The sequence below is a fragment of the Zootoca vivipara genome, chromosome 2 (assembly GCF_963506605.1).
Source record: "Zootoca vivipara chromosome 2, rZooViv1.1, whole genome shotgun sequence".
Classification (NCBI taxonomy): Eukaryota; Metazoa; Chordata; class Lepidosauria; order Squamata; family Lacertidae; genus Zootoca; species Zootoca vivipara.
In genome coordinates, this window is record NC_083277.1 from 104,284,539 (window position 1) to 104,311,240 (window position 26,702).

Genomic DNA, 26,702 nt, shown 5'->3' on the forward strand with positions numbered 1-26,702 from the left:
CTGCTTTAGAGAATATGAAACTGCGAAACAGCTTTCCTGCAAAGCTTTTTGGGCACAACGTGATAGTTATTTGCCTATACAGTAAAAATAACTGTCGAACAGGTTTTGCAGTGTGAATTGGACAACTCAGTTTCCCCCCTACTCAATGAGATACTTGTGTATGCTTTAGGCCAATGATGGGAATCCTGTGGCCCTCCAATTGTGGCTAGGCTGCATATCCCTCACCCTCCCTGACCATTGGTCATGCTGGCCGGGGCTGATTGGAGCTGTAGTCTAGCAACACCTGAAGAGTCACGGATTCCTCACCTCTGCTTTAGGCCGGTCACAAACACCAGTAGTTTGACAAGAACATGGTCTATGCAGTCTTTGCTGTGTGTTGATTGATCCGCTTTTTTAAATGATGTAGTTCAGCTGGGATCCATCTACCTAGCAACTTAAAAAGCAATCGCTTCTTGCAAACATTGTGCTATATAAGTCTACCCTAAATAATGCTAATCAATAGAGAAAGAGGCCGGCTTCAGACCTTGCTCAGAGAAGTATTATGCTATTATGATATGTGTCCTATTAACTGAAAACGAGCAGTTTTTGTATATCCTCTTAGAGGCTATAGTTTCCTGAGAACACTTAATTGAAAGTTTCTGACGGGCACACATGTTAGTCTAGACAACGCCAACAATATGTTGGGAATTGTAGAGCAGGCATGTAATAAACAGGTTGGTAGAGGGCCTAGTACAGGAATATGTTCATAACCTTGCAGGCAGAGTCCTGTTTTAAATACAGACTGCTAGGGATCCTAGGGATCTGTGCTGCTAAAACAACAGCCTTTTCCTGTTAAAAATGGGTTACCTAGACTATGAACAAGGCAAAAGGGAATTTATTTGCCAGGTTATCTATAATGGGGAGCAGACATTTAACAGGGGCCTGCATAATAAGGTCCCTGGTTCAATACCTGATATCTCTGCTGAAAAGGATCTTTGGTAACAGGCTTGTGAAATGTCTTTGCCCACAACCTTGGACAGACAGTGTTGTACCTGGCAGACAAACAAGCTTGATAGATTATAAGACATTTTCATAGAGAAGATTAAAGGCTGCAACCCTATGCACACTTAGCTGGAAATAAATCCCACTGGGCATTGCGGGACTTGCTTCCTTATCAACATACATGAGATGAGGCTGTGTGCTCAGCCCCTCCTGCCTGACTTCTGCCTCATTTCCAGCTTGCATTTGACAAACAAAATCCAGCACTTGTAAGGGAGAGTTTCTGCATTTGAAGCTGTCCATCATGCCTGAACATATGAACCATACTTATCAACAATAACTTAACAAACATTCCCAGTTAAAATATTTACTGGCTAAAGGTTTGGATGTCCTCTGGAAAGGAAATCAACTTTGCTTCAATCCGTTGGCCCAGTTTGCATGTCACAGCAAACCATAGTTTATGGTTCCTGTGTGTGTACTGACCTGGGCTGCTTTGCTGCCCCCCCACTAGCATATGGAGAATACAAACTACTATAGCAACCTTGGCATTATATTTGAACCAGATAACATTATTTGCTTTGCTTCATACAAACCTTGATGATAAGGCAAGGTTTGTTCTTGGCTTAGCAGTTGTGGCTTGTTTGAGTGAAACGGTGATCCCTGGTTTGGACATAATAGTTATGCCAGGGTTTGGAGTTTGTTTTCTGTGCATGCTAGCAGGGAGGTGCAAGGTAGGTGCAATTGGTTAGCTATGGTGACATGTGAATGCTGCCATTGAAGGAGCAAAAACCTTTTTAAAACGTTGCAGTCAAAAACTAACCTGCCACATTCAAGCAGGCCATGGCCATGAGGCTTCAAAAGCAGATGTTTAAATCAACTTTGGGTATTTTTTATTTTATTTGTTTTTAAAAAATCAAGTTAAAGTAGTTTTTGTGACCCTTTCAGGAAAAGAAACTGGAAAAAACTGCCCTGGCCATTGCTCAAGTTCAGTTTTGAGCTGTCTTTCTAACTTGAACAGCTTTTTCCTTCCCAGATGAGATGTTTCTGTCCCTAATCTGTTCACCAAGGCAACTTGCAAAGTCAGTTGGTTACTTGCCTTGAGCAATGCCTTGAGTATTATTTGAGCTCTTGAATTCCACAAAGCCACTATCCATTTTCTTCTTCTTTTAAACACTTGATGAGTAGCCACCATGTTCTCTCTCCTTCCTTAATTTTTTATTTAAACCAGCTGGTTTCAAACAAATACTTTAGGCCATGGTTCTTTCTCTTGTTCCATACAGTCACCTTTGTTTGAACATTCAGATTAATCTTCATTATATGATATGCCAGGCAATGTATGGCCTGTGTGCAGAACATCTAGCTGAATTTTGCTTGGCTCTTCTAGCTACCAGTAAGTTCAATAATATCAATTCTCTGAAAGTTGTTCTTTATGTGGCCAAAATGCTACTAGAGGGAAGGCTTGGGAATACCCACAGTTTCAGAAGTTTAGTTTTTTTTAAAGCTTGGGAGGTGAGAAACTCCCTGGTAAGTTTCCTCTGGAGGTGGGGTGTGGAATGGAGTACCCTGGAAAGGGCATGGCTGGCTGGTTCGAACCTGAATTCCACACAACAGCATGCTGTTGCAGATCCCCTTTATTTCTAGCCTAAAACATCTCTCTCACCCTTATTTTTGCTCACAGCAACTCAAAAACATGGGATACTTACCCTATTTTTCCGTGTATAACACGCCCCCTATTTTAGGGGACTCTAAGAAAACGGGGGGGGGGAGAGAGATGGCCCAGAGTTGTTGAGCTTTGCCCAAGGTTGTTGAGCTTTTTTGGTGGGGGTGCGCACCCAATTGCTGCAGCAGCAGCCAATCCACATCAGCCCTTGCCACAGCAACCAATCACCCACCAAATCACCACTGACAAGCTGCAGCTCACGGCTGCAACCAATCACCTGTCTCCCCTATGCTCTATCCGTGTATTTTAGAGTAAAAAAAGCTCGTCTTATACACAGAAAAGTACGGTATGTGTCCTAAATGTTCAGAATTCAAATGGCTGATTGTAAACTGCTGTGAGGCTTGTTTGTTTGTTACAATCAAGACTTATATAACTTACGAAATAAAAGAACCCCTCAATTTGTAGGAGGGGGGACATCTTCAGAATTTTAAGAGTTAATGGTTTTGCCTAAGGATGAGTACTTTGGAAGTTGATGTGTTGAGGGTGTTCAGGGTCTCTTTAGGAAGATTGCTGTCTAGACCAAGGGTCCCCAAACTAAGGCCCGGGGACTGGATGTGGCCCAATCGCCTTCTAAATCCGGCCCGCGGACGGTCCAGGAATCAGCATGTTTTTACATGAGAAGAATGTGTCCTTTTAAAATGCATCTCTGGATTATTTGTGGGGCCTGCCTGGTGTTTTTACATGAGTAGAATGTGTCCTTTTATTTAAAATGCACCTCTGGGGTTATTTGTGGGGCATAGGAATTCGTTCATATATTTTTCCAAAATATAGTCCGGCCCCCCACAAGGTCTGAGGGACAGTGAACCGACCCCCTGCTGAAAACGTTTGCTGACCCCTGGTCTAGACTGAGCCTTTTGGATCCTACCAGTTGAAAACAAGTCCCAATACTTGCATCTTCAGTTCCACTATTAAGGAACGGTGGGGATGTAACATAATACAAGCAAAAATATTTGGTAATCCTTCCTCATTGTCATGCATCAGTGAAATTTGTACTGCCATGGACGTGCTTGAGATTTGAAGAGCCTTAAAGGCAGCAACGAAAAACAAAGTACTGTCCCTCTATCACACTATTTTGGAACAACTGTCAGCTTGAATGTGTGGGCCCTGGGCTGGGTTGTGCTCTGATTTAGGATGGGTAGTGACACCATCACCATTTGAGATGTGTGTTTAAAAAAAGAAAAGAAAAAAGAGGAAAGGTGGGGGCAAAGAAAAAGGCTTGCAGAAAGAGGCGGGCATGTGACTAGCTAAAAATTAAATGGATCCTCAGATTGGGGGTCCAGATAGGTGCTGGGTCTGAAAATGGTATCAATCAATCAATCAATCAAAACCTTTATTGGCATCATCTGAAAATGGTAAAACACACACACACACTAATGCATAAGGCGATATCCTACACTTCCATGTATGTAAGAACGGTGCCTGTACAATAATGCCTGGCAATGACCTGGTTGCCTGTTCTGCCTTGTGTACACATGGTGGAAAAAACAAACAAACACAGTAGGTTAAAGGTTGCTGCTGTTTGGGCACATGGCAAAACAGATGTTTGTGGTATCCTACCGAGATTAAATGCGCCTTTATAAAAGTTGTTTGGCAAGCAGGAATTCAACAGGGGTGGCATTAGCTACTGGTGTGGAGATCCAGTAATGGGAGGAAACATGAACAGCTAAGCTTTGCCAGCAAAAGGTGGCAGCCCTGTTTTTGCAGAAGGGATTGCCTGGCACAAAGCAGTCAGGAGCCTGTTTGTAAGAGGCCTGCCTGTTCTTATTTCTTTGCTCTTGCATCATTTTGTTTGCTTGAGGAGGAAGCTGATCTAAAAACGTTTGTAGCAGTAGATATTGTTTGCTTGTAGACCTGCTTTTGTTTTGCTTTTTAATTCACTGTACTTACTGCTTTAATCTGCTAAGGCCAGGGGGGGGGTCTGTTAAAAATCTCTTATTTCTAAATTTTTCCATACACTTAAAATTATTCCAGACAGGTGAGGATGCAGCAGTGTGCCTGTGTGTTTTCCACTTAACAAGCAATAGAAGGAGAGAGAGAACAGTTCAGGCTTGTACAGCTATTGAATGAAATGTATGGCTGTTTACAAGGAAGTAAGTCCTCTCTTTTCAGTGGGACTTACTCCAATTAAGTGTGCATTAGATGTAATCCTTAAACAATTTGTGTGTGTGTGCACGCGTGTGCGCACACACACACACACACTTTTATTTCCCTTACCCCTCAAGCTTACGTAACCAATAAATTTTTTAGCACCCTGAGCTTTTTCAGAAGCACAGGTCAGAGGCGATAATGTTTCTGAGGAGCAGTTGCTGGAAACCACAGAAGGGGACAGTGCTATCGCGCTCAGATCCTGCCTCGTGGGCTTTCTTGTAGGCAGTTTGGTTGGCCATTGAGAGATCCGGATGGTGGTTTAGATGGGCCTCTGGCCCGATCCTGCACTGTTCCTGTGGCGTTGCTCTCCTGAGAGCAGCTGATAGCGGAATTAAAACAACACCATATTCCCCATTCCATTCCCCATGGGCAGGATCCTAATATCATAGCTGCCAAGTTTTCCCTTTTCTCGCGAGGAAGCCTATTCAGCATAAGGGAAAATCCCTTTAAAAAAGGGATAACTTGGCAGCTATGCCTAATATATGTGTAGCAAGTTCATTTTTCAGCAAAGACCCAGCTTCTTTCTGCTCTTGGCTCTTTAATTAGTGGTTTCCTTCCTGCAACTTTCTTTTAAAGTGGCTTATGTCCCTTAGCTGAGGAGAAACATGGGAAAACACTAAAAAATTAAAAAAAAAGTAGATTGGCAATGATGAGGTAAACTGTTGCCCATTCTGGAGGAAACCACTACCGTTAGAGAGAGGAACTGAGCGCTATTCACAAAGCATCCCTCTCTCCATGTCTTATCTCTTGAAATGATCTTCAATGCAGGCGATATTCTGCCCCCCCCCCCACTTATCAGGTTTCCATCAGCTTTCTGTCTTCTTGAATATTACAGTGCATCAATTACTCCGTGACAAGGGAACAGATCCTTAAGTTTCTGGGAAGTTTAGTGGAGTCAAGGGCCATACAGTGCAATTGGTATAAATTATAATGTGCAAGAATAAGATAAGCAAAGACAGGTTCCTGCTGCAAATAACTTCCAACTGTTTTTTAATGGTACATAATAGGGGAAGGGGCAAAAGTGATAAAATAGTTGAGTAGGTGGGACGAAATGAGGCAAGCTAACAAATGATTTGTGTGAACAGTGAGCTGGACAGGACTTTCCAAACTCAGAAACCTTCAAGTGGTATATCAAGGCCCACATTATACAGTACCCAGTAGGGTGGGTCATAAAAAACTTTTTTTGGAAAATGTTTCCTCCCTTGATCTTATATCAGGCATATGGTATAAACATAGTCAAATTTCAAATTTGGGACAAATCGGTTAATATTTAGACCCTGCTCCTACAGATTGAAATTTTGCCTCACTACGAGTGATGAAAACATAGGAATTTGACTCATTTATTCTCTGTATGTTAAATTGTGAACTAATAAACATAATGATGCTTAATTGTTCCATATAATTTGTTCAAAACCATTGGTTTTTCATGTAAATTATTAACATGTTTTATCTTAAATAAATAAATATTGCAGAAAATAATAGTATGCAACTATTATTGCTCTACATAAAACCTAAAATTTATGTTTATTAGTTCACAATTTAACATACAGAGAATAAATGAGTCAAATTCCTATGTTTTCATCACTCGTAGTGAGGCAAAATTTCAATCTGTAGGAGCAGGGTCTAAATATTAACCGATTTGTCCCAAATTTGAAATTTGACTATGTTTATACCATACGCCTGATATAAGATCAAGGGAGGAAACATTTTCCAAAGAAAGTTTTTTATGACCCACCCTAGTACCCAGGCCGCTGCCCAGCCTTTGCTTCCTGGGTCTTGTTATTATTGGGACTTGGTTCCTGCAAACCTGTAATCTCCTCAACAGGTGAAGCATAGAGTACAGGCTTGATGTCAGGTCAGGTTGCTGAATTGCTTTCACCTCGACTTTCTGTTGTTTTTGTTTCTGCAGATCCTGTGCTTCAGGTGCCTCTACATGTGGAAGAGTAAGTCTGCTCTCTTTCTTTCTCCCCCCCTCCCCTGACTCCTGCAGATACAAACCTGGACAAGTCGTCCATGCAAGCGCTTTAAAGTTACAGGGTAGTCAGTGAATTAGCCCAGGTAGCTGATGCAAAGGTCACAATTCAGTAAGATGAATCTCGTGCTTGCAAACGATAGTATATGAATGCATCAGGCGAAGAAGTCTCCAGTCCATTCCATCCTCAAAATCTCTCTACAGTCGTACCTCGGTTTAAGTATTCAATTCGTTCTGGGGAGCCATTCGCTCCCCGAAAAGTATTTAAACCAAGTGCCATTTTCGCACGTGCGCGGAGCGCTTCTGCACATGCACGCGCAGCGGATCATTTTTATGCATGCGCGCGCAGCGCAGATTGCTTCTGTGCATGCGCGCGCCGCGGAACCCAGAAGTAAACACTTCCGGGTCCGCAGAGTACTTAAACCGAAAGTACTCAAACTGCAGCGTTCTCAAACCAAGGTATGACTGTATGCCAAACTCCACAGAGGAAGTGGGGAAACTCCAGAACTCTAGAAGGGCGAAGAAGGCTGCTTTTGCCATAATCTGGTATTTTTGGATTACCAGCTGAATATCTACACTAGGAAAGGGAGACAAATTCAGCCCTTGTGCAGTTCTGCGGCTCACTTAGCCCCCAAACAAAACTTACTTTGTCTTCCCAATAGAAAGTAGAAAATGTTTCTTCTTGCAGAGTGATTTTCAAGGGGTCACAGTTGTCTCTGATTTCCATTTATCTCCTCTTTGCAGATGCAGCCCTATAATACTTCCCACACTGTTTCTGAGGATCCACTGACCCCCAGGACAGGCTTTGTGGGAAAAGGGGCAAAAGACCGAAGTAGAAGAGAGATGTGGGGAAGCCTCATTCTGCAAGCACTTTCATAGTCCTTACCCCTAGGCTTCTAAAAATCCTTGGCCATATTTCCATTTTAAGTAGGTTACCTGGGCCTGTTTGGCAGCTTGTTCCGAGCATATTAATTTGGAAGCAAGTTTCATTGTCTTTTAAGTGAGCACACTTAGTTATTGTGCTGTAAAAGTGATTTTTGAATTACATTTCATTACAGAGATGCCAGGAAGCCTTATGCTGACATTGTGCTTTCCAGAATATTATTTTATTTTAATGAATGCCCTATAGCTAGCTGATCTCGCCAGCTTTTTACTTGGCCTGTGGCCATACTTTTAACTAAATCAGAAATTAACACACGGGAAGTTTTTTTAGTGACTTAACTCTATGCTGGAAGAAAATTCACCTGTTAAATTTCTGCACGTCAGGCTGCTGTTAAAGCCAAAAGCGCAAGACAAGTAAAACATGTTAACTTACAGTAAGTGTGGGTTGTTTTGATGTCAGCAAGGAGTAGCATTATTGCAAACATTCCCGAGAACTAAAATATAACCTGGCTTGTCCAAAATGTAGTCACCCTTATAAGAATATTGTGGTGGAGAGCAATATGGTCTCTCAAGACCAGGGCTCCATATTGCCATGGAAAATATTCTAAGATTTAATTTTCAAAATTGCACAACCTCCTACAAACTAGTTTCCAAACATACTTAACATTTTAAAGATCGGGTTTTTGCACACAGCAACGTGTGTACCAATTCCAAATTGTGATCGTAACTAAGCTGTCACCATCAAGTTATTTCATGTAACATGACTTGGTAATTGAAGTCGATGGAGCTATTCACATATAACAAATTTCAGAACGATAAACCATGGCTTTACCCAGCTGGAAACAGGATCAAATTCTGGTTTCATATCCTGGTTTGCAGGGATTGCCCAAACCACAATTTAAGAAGGGTGACTTACAGCATCGTCAAATTGATTGTATTAATCATCGCAGCAATAATTAAACCATTTACATAGCACAGCAGACAATACGAATTCGGTTAAACACCAGATTACCTTCTCCCCAAAGCCAGAATGAACGAATGCACCTTTAACATTTTCACAGTGGGCGAGGCAGATATAATTCCCCCCTTCCTTTTGGTTACCGCTTCCTATACAGTGGTACCTCGGAAGTCAAACTGAATCCGTTCCAGGAGTACACTTGACTTCCGAAACGTTTGGAAACCAAGGTGTGGCTTCCGATTGGCTGCAAAAAGCTCCTGTTCGGGCTCCAAAGAACGTTTGCAAACTGGAACACTCACTTCCGGGTTTGCAGCGTTTGGGAGCCAAAACATTGGACTCGCAAGGCATTCAGGAGTATGACTGCAGTCTTTTACAGAATGTCCAAGATATTTATTTTTGAAGCACAAAGTTGAGTCCTGTCTAGCATAGGTAGCTGATAGAATGGACTGTGCTTCGTCAGGGTGCACGGCAAGAGGTGCCATTTTTCATGCCTGCGTGCATTAACAAAACGAGCACAATAGCATTGTGGGATGCACTTGGAGCCGGCCCGCCCATTAGGTAGGATCAGGCACTAGCTGCAAGGGGCAGCAGCCCTTGTTTGCCAGCCAGCTTTGTCGCTGGTTTCCCCTGGCCTTTAGGCGCAGAGAGGGACTGGCAGCAAAGCTCTGTGGAATGCCGGCCATCCTGCCAGGTCAGCTACGGGGGGGGGGGGCATCCCGCTTCTCAGCTTTGGTGCCGGGAGTGGTGGAGCTCCCCCCGCTCTGCCCTGGCAGTGTGGCAGGTACTGAAACACCTTGGGCTGCCCCTAGCTGGGCTACACCCTTTCCTTCTGAAGTTCTAGCATTTTTGCTTTTTGTTCTGCTTGGGTGGTGTTTTTCATACAGGAGAGCATTCAAAATGGCACCCTTCGGTCTGAAGTTGTGCAGCCCTGCTCTGCACCCCAGAACTCTTTATCATTTTCTCTAGTTGTATGCGGATATTAGGGCTTTCTTTTTCTTTTTCTCCCCTTTTAAATCAGTAGTTAGAATTCTACTATTCTAATTATTCGGGTGAGAATAAAGATCCTTAGCCATTAGTGCATTTTGATTTGTATTTTTCTATCAGCTAACCGATTTCAGCCCTCTATGGTACCAGATCTAAAGATTTATGGAAACAGCAATGTACTTAAGATAAAGGAATGTTTTTAGGAAGGAGCACTGAAGACTGGAACAAAGTCATCAAACTAACTTCAATGGAAAGGTGGCACGTTACTTGCAAAATGACTGTGTTTATCCCATCCCATGTGGGACTGGGTCTCTGGTGGTTTCATGTGCTGTGCCAAGTTAAAATAAATAAATAAATCACATTTCACTTTTTCCCCCTAAAGAGAGAGAGAAGTAGCTGCCTTCACCAGGAAGCAAAAACTGAATACTGTTGTGCTCACCCCCAGTGCGCAACGTTAATTGCTGTTTTAATAACTTCTTAAGTCCTAGACCGGCCTTTCTTCCCGATCCGAATGATGGAAGTCTGTACACGCTTGGTGGCAAGAATAATGAAGGCTTGACCGTACGTATATACCCTAATCAGACAATAGCTGCATTGTTTCAATAGAATAAGACACACGGCGACACAAGCCATGCTTTCTTTTAGCACACCTAAAGGTTATCCCTGCTGCTCAGAGCATGTCTTTTCTGCCAGCTTTGGTTTTTTTTAAAAAAAAGTAAGTCTGCAGAAAGAAGCATGCCCATCCTTCAAAGAGCATCCTATCTTTATTCCAGTGCATGTGAACAAATCTGGTCTTGTGGCCAAAGTTTTCCCGTTCTGGTTCAGGGGGCAAGGATGTCATAGTTCACCAATTCATACATAACTGCAAACTTAAGATTTGCCTGAACTCGGAAGCTGGACGGGAAAATTGGAACAGGCAGGGGTGGGGGTAAGAAAGGGCAGGAAGGAGTGTGAGCCTAGTTGACCTTTGATGTTACGTGAGAATCAGCCAATGTAGCAAAAGGGGGAAAGATGCATCATATGCAAACATAACCAGGGATTGTGGCGCTCTTCGTTCAAATAAGGAACAGACCCACAGACAAATCTACTTACTATTCCTCTAGGTAGCAGACGTATCCATCGATAGTTACGTTGTGCAGAGATTTAGGCAGTTCTTGCACTTACCAGAATCATGTCCTACTTTGGCAATGAGATTGTCAAGTTTTGGCGCCAACTTTGGGAACCCATTTCCAGGAATGGATACACCCACATCATGGTGCCAGCTTTTCTGGTTTCCCAGACACTTGCTGCAAGAGCAGGAAGGAAACGAACCGTTTACGAAGTTCATTGTGAGCTTCATGAACATGTTTCTGGCACTTTATAATATGTCTAATGTACGGGAGTCTTATCAGACACTTTGGATAATTTTTCAATTGTACTACACATGCAGCAATTTGCAAGAGATTAACCAGTTCTTGGGCACTTAATTATAGCCTTAAGGAATCACACTATTCAGCAACCTTGTCAAGAACTACAACTTATTCCAGGAATACCTGGGTCCCTTTTTTTTGTATTGCTTCCAGTATTAATTTCAGTACATGCTGCCTCTGTAGTTCTTTCCAAATAGATGGAGTGTTAAACAGCCATGATCAGACATCCTTACAGATGCTCGTTGCATAGTTGCTTCAGAGCTGCAGTTTTTTTGTGATGAATTAAAGAGATAAATAATGGCTTCGGGTGAGTTTCTTTTCCTCAATCTGTTACAACTTCCTCAATATAACAGCAGCAAATAAATATTTTCTCTCGCCCCAAAAGACACAGCGGGTGAGCAAAATGCCTTGCATGCACAAGGCAAATCCCTGGTATCTCAAGGGCTTGTTGTTTTTAAGAACCAGGTAGAAAGACCTCTCTCTGTCCAAGAGTCTCTGCATGGGCTACACATGAACAATGGAGCTGGCATATGGCAGTGGCTTGTGTTCCTGGTGCACCCTTTGTTTTTTGTGTAGGTGGCAGACTTTTCCTGAATATTCTGTCTTTTGATCTCTTCTGCCCTTTTGAACGTTGATAAAAATTACATAGTGGAAGGACACCCTTCTAGACTTTGGAAAGTACATTAAGGTCCTGGGGGTAGCTGCTACGCTACATTTTTTTACATCTACCCACAAAGAAAGGAAAATTGCCTACCATCTGCTGTAAAATGCACCTGTGATCTTAGAGCTTTCCCCAATTTCTTCAGGAGGATACGCAATCTGCTGTTAATGTGTACTGCTAGGCACAAGAAGGAATTCTTACCCTTCTCACAAGCATGGGAGTTGACTGAAGTGGCTATGCACCTTTAATGCTTTGAGGATGCATTTTTTTTAAAGTATGTGTGCGTGAGCACGCACACAGAGATGTTGGAGTTGCAAATTCTTGAGTTTTCATAGTGTTGCCATACGTCCGGAATTTTCCGGAAACAGCCGGCAATCAGCCATCGGAAACAAGTGTCTGGATGGAAATCACTGAAACATCCAAGAAAACGACAACCCATGTCGGCAGTGTCGTTCATTTTCCCTCTCTTGAGATTTTGCAAAACAAACACACACACAACTCAACTCAATAACTTTGGGCAAAACGCTTAACAACTTTTCTGTCTGGATTTTTCACTTTTTGAAATAATGGCAACCCTAGTTCCCCCCCCCCAACAATTATAATTAGAAATAAAATCTCTTGAGTAAGGTATTCTTTATGGGAGTATATTTTATTTAATTATGGGGTATCAGAGTCTGTGGGGAGGGGGAATCAGGATGGGATAGCAGGCTTGTTGGTTTTGACTGTAGAGTTTTTTCAGTTTCGTTGTTCTGTATGGGACAATGACAATAAAGATTATCATCTAAAAATTGGGGAGAGGTGAGGCTGGTGTGAGAATAAGGATGCCACAAAACACCTCATTTTCACCTGCGAAATGTTGGAGGAGCCAGTGTGGTGTAGTGGTTAAGAGCGGTAGACTCGTAATCTGGGGAACCAGGTTCATGTCTCCGCTCCTCCACATGCAGCTGCAGGTCTCTCAGCCTCACTCACCTCACAGAGTGTTTGTTGTGGGGGAGGAAGGGAAATGAGAATGTTAGCCGCTTTGAGACTCCTTCAGGTAGTGATAAAGCGGGATATCAGATCCAAACTCTTCTTCTTTTTTAGCTCAGTGCAGGCATTCAGATCCCACATTGATCAGGATCGTGCTACTCTGCCCTTACTGCCTGTGGCAGAGGTGCCAAACAGACTGGCACCTCTTTGTTGGGCTTCATGTTTCCATAGTGGCTTACATGCATGGAGCCCAACACATGGCATTCCTCTGCATATGGCCCAGTTTAGTGCTGCACAGACTTGAGCGATGGCCATGTGTCCTAGGCACCTAGATACATGAAACCTATCCTAAGAGTATCTGCTGGAGCCTTGGCAGGGGGTTGCTCTAGATGACCCTCAGGACGCCTTCTGTGAGTGCAGCATCAGTGCTCTCAAGATCTTGCTGCACGTCGGACGTGAACTTCTGCAATGAAATAAGTATATCAAAATCAACGCAGAAGGCTGTCAGATTTGGTTGGCCGGTTTGGTAGAGGAAGCACCAGACGTGGACTGAGGAGATCAAGGTTCTTTGGGCCAGCCTGCCAATTAATAATAATAATAATAATAATAATAATAATAATAATAATAAATTTATACCCTGCCCACCTGGCTGGGTTTCCCCAGCCACTCTGGGCGGCTTCCAACAGAAATATTAAAATACAATAATTTATTAAACATTAATAGCTTCCCTAAACAGGGCTGCCTTCAGATGTCCTCTAAAAGTCTGGTACTGTAGTTGTTTTTCTCTTTGACATCTGGTGGGAGGGCGTTCCACAGGGCGGGTGCCACTACCGAGAAGGCCCTCTGCCTGGTTCTCTGTAACTTGGCTTCTCGCAACGAGGGAACCGCCAGAAGGCCCTCGGTACTGGACCTCAGTGTCAGGGCAGAACGATGGAGGTGGAGGTCTTAGTCTAACATACACTGTGAGGATAAAATGGTGAGGAGGAAGAACGTGATCCTTTAAAAAAAAATACTTAAAAGTCAGTCTGTGTTTCTGTTTGGTACTAAAATGCATTTATATCTGTCTGTTTTCTGCTCATTGTTCCATATTAGTATACTATGCGTTGGGGCTTCGTGGGAGCAAGTGGCGCCTAAATTGTCACCGTTACCCTGCCCCCTTCTTGCGAAAAATGCACATTTGAATGTTTAGGAGGGAGAGAGAGGGGGGGAGATAACATCTGCTTCTCTTTCCTGTGGTATTTCTCAAAATGGAGACCCAAGATTCTATCTAGGGCATGTGAGCCGTGTTGCAATATGTAATAACGTCTGGTGTGGGGAGAAAAGAGCAGACCTTCCATTTTCAATAACCGGGAGTGGAAGAGCAAAAGGGGAATAAAGAACATCATCAGGCTCTTCCTTCAGAAGCAATTGCCATCTCTGAATTTTTATCCTTGAACTTTAAGCGATGATATGTTGTTGTAGCAGTGGAAATGTATCCAGGTCACCGATGCAAGCCTTTTGCCGTGTCATATGACGCAGGGTACATGCAGATTGCAGATAAGCCCAAATTGCCCTGACGTCCATTAAATCTGCCGGAGCAGGCAAACCCCTAAACTCCTTCAACCCTAAAACGACAGCACGCTTAGAAATGGCGTTTGCTGCTGATTTCTTGTCATCTCGGTGAATGCTGAATATGAAATTGAGATGGCTAAAGTGAATCTTTCTCTTCCAGAAACTGCCATTCACCATTCCCGAGCTAGTTCAAGCATCTCCGTGCCGCAGTTCAGATGGAATTCTGTACATGGGTAAGGCTTGCTTTTGCTTCCTAAAAGTTAACTTGAGTGCGTTTTAGTACACTGTCACAGAAGTTGTTGCATGGAAATACTTCCCCTCTTCCAGCTCTTCTATCCCCATCGGCATTTTCTGGTATTTACGCCTAGCTTTTAATTCCTTATGACCAAACAAAACCACCTGCCTTTAGTTAAATGACCTATTTTGTGGCGCACTGTTTTGTCCCTGATCTTTTTAAACGTGTTTGTGTTTGTGTGTATATAATCTCTTTCATGTTCAAAATAGACCTGTCTTAGCCAGACCACCACCCAGAGCTACCTCCATGTAGGTTTCGGATAGCTGGGTTTAATTTTACATTCTGCAGACGACACGTTGACTGGAGTCACAGACTTGCCAGATCCTTGAGTGGTTTTGCATGGCTAGCATGCATCATTGAGCTCCGATAGGGCTCCTTGCTTGCCCAGGTGGAATTACAGAGCGATATGTGCTCTGTCTACTTTTGCTTCTGGCCCCGCCCACCACCAGCGATGTTGCCCCTAGAAGGTTGCCTAGAAAGGAACGTGACCTCCAGCTCTACCATAAAGCACACTGTGCTGTAAAAGCAATGTTTTGAGTAGCCAGTTGCTGGTTGGCAAGAAACTGAGGAACGGGGTGTTTTCAGAATTGATTATAGCAGTGCTAAAATTCTGGTGTTTCCCATTTAGGAAAGAAGCAAGACAGCTGGTATGTGGTAGACCTCATGACAGGGGAAAAACAGCAGACCTTAACTTCTTCATTTGCTGAAAGCCTGTGTCCGTCTACATCTCTCCTGTATCTTGGTCGAACAGGTAACACACACACAAACACACACACACACACAAAACCTCTCCCCTGCTTCAAAGGTAACTTTTGAAAGCCAAGCCAGCCAGACCTGAAAGGAATAAGCTCATAGTAATGAAGTTTATTTAACGTATCTAGATGAAGGCTTCATGCTAAAAAATCATTAACTTTCACCTAACAATGGGACTGTGCCGTTTGCATGCATTCGACGGAGTTTACAATGGCTGCTCGCCCTTTGGTGGATTGTTTGTTGTTTTATTTTGTTCAGGCAGAAACGAGTTATACCACGTCATCCAGAAACTATTTGGGTCTTGTCGAAATGGCTGTTGAACAAGGGCAAGGAGGATCCATGAGGCTTCCTCATGGCCACAGTGGCCCACCCCCTGCTGCTGGGAACCTGTGAAGGCAGTGGTGGCCCCCTCTCCACCTGTATCTGGTGTTGTTCATGGGCAGGGATGCAGGTGACGCTGTGGTCTAAACCACTGAGCCTCTTGGGCTTGCTGATCGGTAGGTCGGCGGTTCGAATCCCCATGACGGGCTGAGCTCCCATTGCTCTGTCCCAGCTCCTGCCAACCTAGCAGTTCGAAAGCACGCCAGTGCAAGTAGATAAATAGGTCCCGCTGCAGCGGGAAGGTAAACGGCATTTCTGCATGCTCTGATTTCCGTCCCGGTGTCCTGTTGCACCAGGAGTTGTTTAGTCATGCTGGTCACATGACCCGGAAAGCTGTCTGCGGACAAACGGCGGCTCCCTTAGCCTGAAAAGCAAGATGAGCACTGCAACCCCATAGTCGCCTTGGACTGGACTTAACCACCCAGGGGTCCTTTACCTTTACCTTTTTTACCTTATTAATGGGCTGCCTCTGAGCCTGCAGGTCCCATGTAGCTTGTCACCACTTCATTTCTAAAAAGTAAAGAGGCAAGTCTGGCTGGCCACGAGGGGTGTGGGATGGGAGGGAGCAGCAATAATTTTTCTTGAGCACCTGAATGTTGGTGGCTTGTACTTACCAGGAAATCTGCTAAGAATGGAGTGAGCTAGGAAGACGGGCTCATAGCTTAGTCTTAACGGCACGTATTTTGCATGCTGGTTGCAGGTTCAATCCCTACAGGCATCACCTGTTTTTTAAAAAAGAAAAAACAGGTAACAGATGATAGCAAAGACTTGATAGCAAAGACTTCTGGGCCAAAGCAAACAAGACCGAACCCAAAGGGTGCTCATCAATGGCTCCTCCTCATCCTGGAGAGTAGTGACTAGTGGGGTGCCACAGGGTTCTGTCTTGGGCCCAGTCTTATTCCACTTTAATGATTTCATTTATTCAACATCTTATTCAACATCTTTATCAATGACTTGGATGATGGGCTTGAGGGCATCCTGAGCAAGTTTGCAGACGACACCAAATTGGGAGGGGTGGCTAATACCCCAGAGGACAGGATCACACTTCAAAATGACCTTAACAGATTAGACAACTGGGCCAAAGCAAACAAGATGAATTTTAACAAGGATAAATGTAAGGTACTACACTTGGGCAAAAAAAATGAAAGGCACAAATACAGGATGGGTGACACCTGGCTTGAGAGCAGTACATGTGAAAAGGACCTAGGAGTCTTGGTAGACCACAGACTTGACATGAGTCAGCAGTGTGATGCAGCAGCTAAAAAAGCCAATGCAATTCTGGGCTGCATCAATAGGAGTATAACATCTAGATCTAGGGAAGTAATAGTACCACTGTATTCTGCTCTGGTCAGACCTCACCTGGAGTACTGTGTCCAGTTCTGGGCACCACAGTTCAAGAAGGATACTGACAAGCTGGAACGTGTCCAGAAGAGGGCAACCAAAATGGTCAAAGGCCTGGAAACGATGCCTTATGAGGAACGGCTTAGGGAGCTGGGTATGTTTAGCCTGGAGAATAGAAGGTTAAGGGGTGATATGATAGCCATGTTCAAATATATGAAAGGATGTCATATGGAAGAGGGAGAAAGATTGTTTTCTGCTGCTCCAGAGAAGCGGACACGGAGCAATGGATTCAAACTTCAAGAAAGAAGATTCCACCTAAACATTAGGAAGAACTTCCTGACAGTAAGAACTGTTCGGCAGTGGAATTTGCTACCAAGGAGTGTGGTAGAGTCTCCTTCTTTGGAGGTCTTTAAGCAGAGGCTTGACAGCCATATGTCAAGAATGCTTTGATGGTGTTTCCTGCTTGGCAGGGGGTTGGACTGGATGGCCCTTGTGGTCTCTTCCAACTCTATGATTCTATGATTCTCTGTCCCTGCCTGAGATCTCAGGGGAACTGCTGCCAGTCAGAGTAGACAGTAGAAGGACTGATAGTCTGACTTGATGTAAAGCCAACTTCCTGTGTTCCAAGGACCCATGGGAACCAAAACGCCTGCACGTTCCTGTCTGAATGTGGCCTTTGGTCTTTTAACTCGATAGCATTTTTCAGTAGTGCAAGATCCTGTCTTGTAACCATATCATTAGTCATAGCGCAGAAGCCAGGAACTCCTCAACTTGCAGTCTCAGAAACTGGGAAATACACTTTGAAGGTTACAGGAGGTGCCGCAAGAGTGGTGGGTGCTTATGAATTGAAATTTTGGGGGTTTTTTTTTAACAGAGTACACCATCACCATGTATGATACCAAGAGTAAGGAGCTACGATGGAACGCCACTTACTTTGACTACGCAGCCACCTTGCCTGATGAAGACGTCCAATATAGTAAGAACTGGGGTTCTAATTTCAGGCTGAAATGCTAATACTGTACATTTCATGTAACTATGGGTTCACAAAGGCTTCGTGCGATTGCTTGCATCTCTTTACCTTGCAGAAATGTCCCACTTTGCATCTAATGGAGATGGACTGGTGGTAACTGTGGACAGCGAGTCCGGCGATGTCTTGTGGATCCAGAATTACGGCTCCCCTGTTGTAGCCTTTTATATCTGGCAGCGGGAAGGGTTGTGGAAAGTGATGCATACAAATGTGGGCATAGAGACCCTGCGCTACCTCACCTTCATGTCTGGTGAAGTTGGACGCATCACTAAGTGGAAGTATCCCTTTCCCAAAGAAACAGAGGCCAAAAGCAAATTGATGTGAGTATAATCTCTGCCCCTTCTAAATGGTATTATTAAAAAAAGGTGTTTATTGTGTCGGGTCAACTTGGTTATTATCTAGCATGGAATTAAAATGTGCTTTCACTCTGGTCTCCCATTGCCTACAAGTAACCTATGATTTTTTAAGAATAATTATTGTACACTTCGCTTCTTCTGCAGATTATGTAACGAAATCACCCTATATTAATTCACATGTTCACGGAGGGATTTTCCAAATGATTGTTTTACTGTGTGTGTGTGTGTGTGTGTGTGTAGTGCCAGACAGCCTCAATTCCCACCAACCCAAAAATATAACCCAAACAGAAATCCAAGATGTGATAGATGTAATGGGATATTCCTAAAACTGAAATCATTTATTCGATTTCTGTTTGAGGAATATCTCATATATCAGTAGCCTCTTAAAATGTTAAAATCTTCTAGCAAAATCCCTGCTCCATAACCCTGTCCTGCTTTTTGTGAATGTTCCCCCTCCCCTGCCCTTTAAATATATTGGTAGACGCTTGGTTCTCCTTTGCCCATAGTGTATTTCTTCCCTGTTCTTACAATAATGACTGTGACCCCAAAAAATGCTTCCATACATGGGAGACACTTAACGTTTGTACAAGAGGGCCCCCCAATTTTCACCACATTCATCCAGGTGCAACATCTCATGGTGACTAGGAGGTGTTGGGGGTGCTGAAATGAGATAGGCAGATCCACAGGAATCCAGGTCAATTTTTTAAAATCAGCCAATGACCTTACTTAGCGATAGCATAGCTATTTTCCCCCCCTGTAGCAAGTAATATATTTCACTATTATTCTTGGATTGGAACTAGCACTGCTATAGGTTTGTTTGGCTTTTTGTCATCTGGGAAGGCCTGGAGTGACAGGAGATGAGGATGTACAAATGTTTAAGTAAAGAAATTAAGAGGACTGGAGTTGTATGTTTGTTTTTACAATACGCCATAAAAAACACACACAACACTTACACAATTCAGTTTACTATCCTGCAGTCGTGCTCAAAGATTTTACTTGATATTTCAAGATATTTCTGTGAAAGTACAGTTGTACCTTGGAAGTCGAACACCTTGGAACTCGGACATTTTGGGCCCTGAACGCCGCAAACCCTGAAGTGATTGTTTTGGTTTGCGAACGTTCTTTGCAACCCGAACATCCGCCGCGACTTCCGCAGCTTCCGATTGGCTGCAGGAACTTCCTGCAGCCATTCGGAAGCCACGCCTTGGTTTCTAAACTGTTTTGGAAGTTGAACAGACTTCCAGAACAGATTCTGTTTGACTCCCAAGGTATGACTGTAATGCATTTTCAAAATACAAGGACACCATGGGATTTAATAAGGCAAAGTTTGGGTTCAGCCCTTCCAAGTCAAGTAATTAGCATTATAAACATTTTTTAAATAGCAACTGTATTTCCATATATAATTCATAATGCTTAAAATGGAGATACAGATTTGAATGCAGACGTGCAAACAGGAAGCTGTTGTAGCCCATTGAGATGAATGGCACTAGCATGGAAGCAGGGGTTTTGTGACTGTCGCTATAGACTTAGCCTTTGGAACATTTGGGCCTAGTTACAGCTGTTTGTGATACCGTGTTTCTCCCAAAATAAGACACGTCTTATATTTATTTTTTCTCTAAAAAAACACATTGCGGCTTATTTTCGGGGGATGTCTTATTTTTTTATTGAGCATGGTACGGGGCTTTCTTGCGCCGCCCGCTGAGCCCGCTGCTGGGTCCCTGGGCTTCGTGCGGTGCGGCGCGTCGTGGCTGGGGCTGCTGCCGGCTCCTGCCGGCTACTGCCACTTCGCACGCCGCACGCTGAGCCCGCTGCCGGGTCCCTGGGCTTCGGGCGGTGCGGCGCGTCGTGGCTGGGGCTGCTGCCGGCTCCTGCCGGCTCCTGCCACTTCACGCGCCGCCCGCTGAGCCCGCTGCCGGGTCCCTGGGCTTCGGGCGGTGCGGCGCGTCGTGGCTGGGGCTGCTGCCGGCTCCTGCCGGCTACTGCCACTTCGCCCGCCGCTCGCTGAGCCCGCTGCCGGGTCCCTGGACTTCGGGCGGTGCGGCGCGTCGTGGCTGGGGCTGCTGCCGGCTTCTGCCGGTTACTGCCACTTCGCGCGCCGCCCGCTGAGCCCGCTGCCGGGTCCCTGGGCTTCGGGCGGTGCGGCGCGTCGTGGCTGGGGCTGCTGCTGGCTCCTGCCGGCTCCTGCCACTTCGCGCGCCGCCCGCTGCCGGGTCCCTGGGCTTCGGGCGGTGCGGCGCGTCGTGGCTGGGGCTGCTGCTGGCTCCTGCCGGCTCCTGCCACTTCGTGTGCTACCCGCTGAGCCCGCTGCCGGGTCCCTGGGCTTCGGGCGGTACAGCGCGTCGTGGCTGGGGCTGCTGCCGGCTCCTGCCGGCTACTGCCACTTCGCACGCCGCCCGCTGAGCCCGCTGCCGGGTCCCTGGGCTTCGGGCGGTGCGGCGCGTCGTGGCTGGGGCTGCTGCCGGCTCCTGCCGGCTCCTGCCACTTCGCGCACCGCCCGCTGAGCCCGCTGCCGGGTCCCTGGGCTTCGGGCGGCGCGGCGCGGCTGGGGCTGCTGCCGGCTCCTGCCGGGTCCTGCGGCTTCGTGCGCCGCCCGCTGCCGGGTCCTGGGGCCCGTTCAGTCGGAGCTCGGCGCGTCTCTGTGCTGGGGCTCCCGCTGGGCTGGGGCTTGGCGCGCGCTGCTGCGTTTGCCGGCTCCCGCTGGGTCGGGTAGGTACCGGCACCCCCAACATGTCTTATTTTGGGGGGATGTCTTATATATTTTTGCCTTTAAAAGATCGTGCCATGGCTTATTTTAGAGGCACGTCTTATTTTAGGAGAAACACGGTACTTCATGCTTCACTTATCCAAAACAGACCTGGTCTTTCTCGTACATATATTTCCAGTTGCTCACCTTGACGTTATCATACGAAATATATAATGACTAGTGTATTTCAGCCCGTTTAATAACGGGCGCTAGAACATCCTGGAGTTCGGAGAGGCGCTTGTGCAGCGCTTCTCCGAACCCTGGGACCTGTCCTTGCTGTTGGCGGCAGGGGGACAGAAACGGAGGAGGAGAAAGCGCTGCGTTCTCCTCCTCCGTTCCTCTCCCGCAGCCGCCGACAGCAAGCAGACATCCCAGGGTTCGGAGAAGCGCTTGCGCAGCGCTTCTCCGAACCCTGGGACCTGTCCTTGCTGTTGGCGGCAGGGGGACAGGAACGGAGGAGGAGAAAGCGCTGCGTTCTCCTCCTCCGTTCCTCTCCCGCAGCCGCCGACAGCAAGCAGACATCCCAGGGTTCGGAGAAGCGCTTGCGCAGCGCTTCTCCGAACCCTGGGACCTGTCCTTGCTGTTGGCGGCAGGGGGACAGAAACGGAGGAGGAGAAAGCGCTGCGTTCTCCTCCTCCGTTCCTCTCCCGCAGCCGCCGACAGCAAGCAGACATCCCAGGGTTCGGAGAAGCGCTTGCGCAGCGCTTCTCCGAACCCTGGGACCTGTCCTTGCTGTTGGCGGCAGGGGGACAGAAACGGAGGAGGAGAAAGCGCTGCGTTCTCCTCCTCCGTTCCTCTCCCGCAGCCGCCGACAGCAAGCGGACATCCCAGGGTTCGGAGAAGCGCTTGCGCAGCGCTTCTCCGAACCCTGGGACCTGTCCTTGCTGTTGGCGGCAGGGGGACAGGAACGGAGGAGGAGAAAGCGCTGCGTTCTCCTCCTCCGTTCCTCTCCCGCAGCCGCCGACAGCAAGCAGACATCCCAGGGTTCGGAGAAGCGCTTGCGCAGCGCTTCTCCGAACCCTGGGACCTGTCCTTGCTGTTGGCGGCAGGGGGACAGAAACGGAGGAGGAGAAAGCGCTGCGTTCTCCTCCTCCGTTCCTCTCCCGCAGCCGCCGACAGCAAGCAGACATCCCAGGGTTCGGAGAAGCGCTTGCGCAGCGCTTCTCCGAACCCTGGGACCTGTCCTTGCTGTTGGCGGCAGGGGGACAGAAACGGAGGAGGAGAAAGCGCTGCGTTCTCCTCCTCCGTTCCTCTCCCGCAGCCGCCGACAGCAAGCAGACATCCCAGGGTTCGGAGAAGCGCTTGCGCAGCGCTTCTCCGAACCCTGGGACCTGTCCTTGCTGTTGGCGGCAGGGGGACAGGAACGGAGGAGGAGAAAGCACTGCGTTCTCCTCCTCCGTTCCTCTCCCCCAGCTGCCGACAGGAAGGACGCGCACACTCTCCCCCCCCTGCCTCCTCCAACCGCCGCTCCTCACGGCCAGGGAGGGTTGTGAGGAGGCCTTCACCGGCCTCCACCCTCGCTTCCCTGACGTGCCCTGCAGTGAGGCGGTGTCCGGCAGGAGCGGCGGTTGGAGGAGGCAGGGGGGGGGAGAGTGCGCGCGCGCAGTCTCTGCTGTCCAATCCCTGTATCCCTGGGGCACATGCGCAGTGACCCAGGGACACACGGGACAGCTTGGACGCAGGGACATCTTGGACATTATTATATAGGATAATTGCCAGAGGTTGTGTTGTATATGTATGGCGACACCTTTGTCTCTCAACCGTTTCGGGTTCACCTGAAAATAAGTATAGAAGTACAGTCATACCTTGGAAGTCAAATGGAATCCGTTCCGGAAGTCCAACTTCCAAAACATTCGAAAACCAAAGCACGGCTTCTGATTGGCTGTAGGAAGCTCCTGCAGCCAATCAGAAGCCGTGGAAGCTCCATTGGACGTTCGACTTCCAAAAGAACATTCGAAAACCAGAATACTCACTTCCAGGTTTTGATAGTTTGGGAGCCAATTTTTTCGGGAGCCAAGGCGCTCGAGATCCAAAGTACAACTGTGTCTTAAATAAAGAAGTAAACAGCAGGCATTGTAATATTTTATTCCTGACTCCCTTCTAGGCCAACACTCTACGTAGGGAAATACTCTACGGGCTTGTATGCATCGCCATCGATGGTTCATGAAGGAGTGGCTATTATGGTAAGCTGGGCAGAGGCCTCATCTTTAGGAAGGACAATTTCCAGAATCTGGAATTCAGATGCAAAAAACAGGGGAAGGAACCTGAGCTCTTTTCCTGCATTTCTTCACAATATGAATTCATAATTCAATTTCTATAGTGTGCCTGTCGGTATCTGTCTTGGGTGTGAAATGGTTTTTAATTTATCAGTCCCATAGGGGTGCTTCATTGGAAGTGATTAAAAAAAATGAAATGAATGAATAAATGCCTTAGGGTGAATTTTATTTATTTATTTATTTTATCTTTTGTCCCAATTGTGGGAAAATAAGAATCAAAGGCTTATTTTGTCCAAAGAAAACGCAAGCTACATGAGTTCAGCATGCAGATAATAGTAATTCTGGCCATTTTAAATAGGGAAAGGGGAGCAGAAAAAGACTCTGGGAAATTGCTTATTTATTTTAAGGCATTTATAAACTGTTTAATCATTAGCAATTCTAAGCAGCGTACATAAAATTGAACCATACAGAGAATAAAACAATACAAAGTCATCCTCAAACCTCAAACGTTGACTTAAAATGCCTGCTGGAATAAGGTAGTATTTTGTCATGTTCAGATCTCATTCGGGAGCGAGTTCCACAAGCTTGTTCTAGATGCAGTAGCTGTGGCAACCATGGTGTCACTTTAATGAAAAAAAGTAAATGGATTTGCATCGTTTTCCTTTGATAATTGCTCTCCAAACCTTAATCTATTAAAAGTATTTTAGCAATCTCATCAGTGAAGCCCTTCCCGTACAAGACTCAGAAACTGTCTTTGTCTTATCCCATAATTAGCAGGGCTAAAGTACTTCTTTGCAACGTCCACCCTTGAATTAATGACCCAAAGAAAATGCATTCTGAGCAGCTTACTGTATGTCAACAACAGAGGCGCTTTTTATGGCCCGTGTTCTTTGAGCTCATTGTTTGCCTGAAACATCTGTTAATATGTTAGAAGTCGGCTTGAACATCCGTGGTATAAAATGAACACCCAATAAAATTTAAAAATTGTTATCTTTCTAAGTGTGGCATTACTGTATTCAAAGAACAGTAAGTAATTGCACAATTTCCCTCCCTCTCTCTTTCTAGCCCCGGGGAAGTTCCATACCACTGATTGAGGGTCCCAAAACACACGGCGTAACAATTGAAGAGTGTGTTATCACCCCCAGTACAGATCTGAAGTTTTCATCCGGATTTAAACGGAAGAACAGTTTACGCTATTTGAGGAATCACTGGCTTTTAATAGGTATCAGGAAGTAAACATCAGGATTTTTTTTTCCTTTATTGCACTGCCCTCTGGTGGACAGAATTCAAATTTTAAAATGCAGATTATATCCTCAGATTATTTAAGGGTATGCATGAGTTTACCAGGGGATATGCAAAATGCAAATTCATGATTTTAAATATTCAGTCCTGCCTTGCTCATAAGATATCACGAGTAAGAACTTAAGAACTAAAAAAATTAATGAGCAGGCATTTGCAAATCATTTAATTTACAAGTTAACACACCATTTTACAGGAAGGGTTTTTGGATGTTTGAAGCTTGCGGTTGTTTATTTATAGGCCCATCGCTACAAGACATGCTTGTGGATTAGGTAAAGGTAAAATACATGCCAAAGTTTAATATGTACTGGTACATAATTAACTGTAGGAAATTCTCAACTACATCATGAATTACGCACAAATATGCAGCTCAGTCGACAGAGCGTCTTAATCTCAGGGATGTGGGTTCGAGACACGTGTTGGGGGAAAGATTCCTTCATTGCAGGGGGTTGGACTAGACGACGCTTCCAGCCCTACAATTCTATGGATTGGTGGCCATTAGCTTTAAAAAGCTATTAAATTCATAGAGGGTGTGTCTATCCAACTAGCAGGCTAGTGATAGCTAAATGGGCCCCTATCAGAGCTGGGAAGCCTTTTGCAGCCTAAGGACCACCTTCCCTTCTGGGAAACCTCCCAAGGGCCACATACCAATAGTGGGCAGGGCCAGAGGCAAAATTTCATAGAACTAGTTTCTGCATTTGACTAGGGCCAAGTTGCCATACTTATGCCTGCCTCTGCCCTCCACCCAGATTGGCAAGAGGCAGGGATGCATTCAAGTCAGGCTGGGGGGGGGGTGTAGCAGGGCCAATGAGGGGGTATGCCCTGAGTTCTAAGGGCCAGGGAAAGAGGTGTGGAGGGCCACATTTGACCACCCACCCCCTAGACCTGAGGTTCCCCACCCCTTCTCCATAAGTTCAGAGCCAGTTCAGTTCCAGTTATTGCTAAATAACAGGTGCTGGGAACAAGCAAGGGTCGGGGAGCTGTTGTTGCCTTTGTACTTGCAAACTTCCCCAAAGTTGGACACTGTTGGAAAGAGCTGGTTGGACCTTGGCTGCAATGCAGTGGAGTTGCCACATGTTGCCATACTCAGAAGACATCTGCATGTATCCCCAATCTGATCTTTGTTTTCTTGGCCTCCTTTTCCCCTTGGGAATAACAGAAAGCATGTTCTTGTTTCCAGGGCACCACGAAACACCGTTATCGGCCCCGACAAAGATCCTGGAGAAATTCCCAAGCAATTTGCCAAAGAGGCACGAAAATGTGATCCCGGCGGATTCGGACAAAGCTGCTTTTGAACAGGTTGGTGAATAAACAAGGTCTCGTTTAACAGAGTTATTAGGATAATGTAATCACAGAATATATTCCACGTTGTGTAAAATGTATGCATGTGAATGAGGTGGTGGAGACAGGATTTGCATGGGATTCCTCAGTCATATGCGTGCGAATTACACGATGCACTTTTTTGTTGTGCATGCTTTTAAACAGATTGGCCGGGGGGGGGGGGAGAGGGAGATCATCCATTAATTTTTCCAGTCAGGTGTGTTTCTCGCTTAGTCGATTGAGATGTTTGCCATGCTGCAAAGGCACACATCGGCCTCTGTTTCTGTTGCTCTGCAACAATATCTCATTCAAAAGACGACTTTTACGTTCTCCCCAAACCAGGAAGTTTGTGGGTCTCCCAGCTGGTGAGCAGTGTGAAGGCTGTATTTTAGATGCGATGTTCTTTCAGAGGCAGCGGGGGAACTTGTACACCCTGTTCCTGCCTAGGTTGGTAACGTCCAAAGCCACTCGGTACAAACTCATTAGTGTGAGTTCGTGGGCTTTGTGAACAGGAACATCTGATGCAGCAGTATTGCTAAAGTTAAGCAGGCGTGGAAGATCTCGGCCCCTTAAATGGGAGAACACAGGGAGCCCCATTTAAGAAAGGAGTATTAATATATATGTAATTTTTTTATATTTAAATAAATGCAACAGTGAGTTTATTGAGAAACATGGCCAAACTGCTTCAAAAGCAGTTTGGCAAGACCAGGGAAGTCCATAGGAAATAAGCTCTAAAGCA

General features: G+C 45.7%; 1 protein-coding gene across 1 annotated transcript in view; it reads left to right on the forward strand.

Moving 5' to 3' along the window:
* The window catches only part of ERN1 (endoplasmic reticulum to nucleus signaling 1), a 64,010-nt gene that overhangs the window by 23,352 nt on the left and 13,956 nt on the right, over positions 1 to 26,702 (forward strand). Inside the window, exons 3-11 of the mRNA XM_035103961.2 lie at positions 6,756 to 6,789; positions 10,125 to 10,203; positions 14,393 to 14,465; positions 15,156 to 15,278; positions 17,877 to 17,978; positions 18,088 to 18,349; positions 23,233 to 23,311; positions 24,410 to 24,566; positions 25,824 to 25,942. Of these exons, the coding sequence (XP_034959852.2) occupies positions 6,756 to 6,789; positions 10,125 to 10,203; positions 14,393 to 14,465; positions 15,156 to 15,278; positions 17,877 to 17,978; positions 18,088 to 18,349; positions 23,233 to 23,311; positions 24,410 to 24,566; positions 25,824 to 25,942 (1,028 nt within the window). The remainder of the gene's footprint in view (positions 1 to 6,755; positions 6,790 to 10,124; positions 10,204 to 14,392; positions 14,466 to 15,155; positions 15,279 to 17,876; positions 17,979 to 18,087; positions 18,350 to 23,232; positions 23,312 to 24,409; positions 24,567 to 25,823; positions 25,943 to 26,702) is intronic.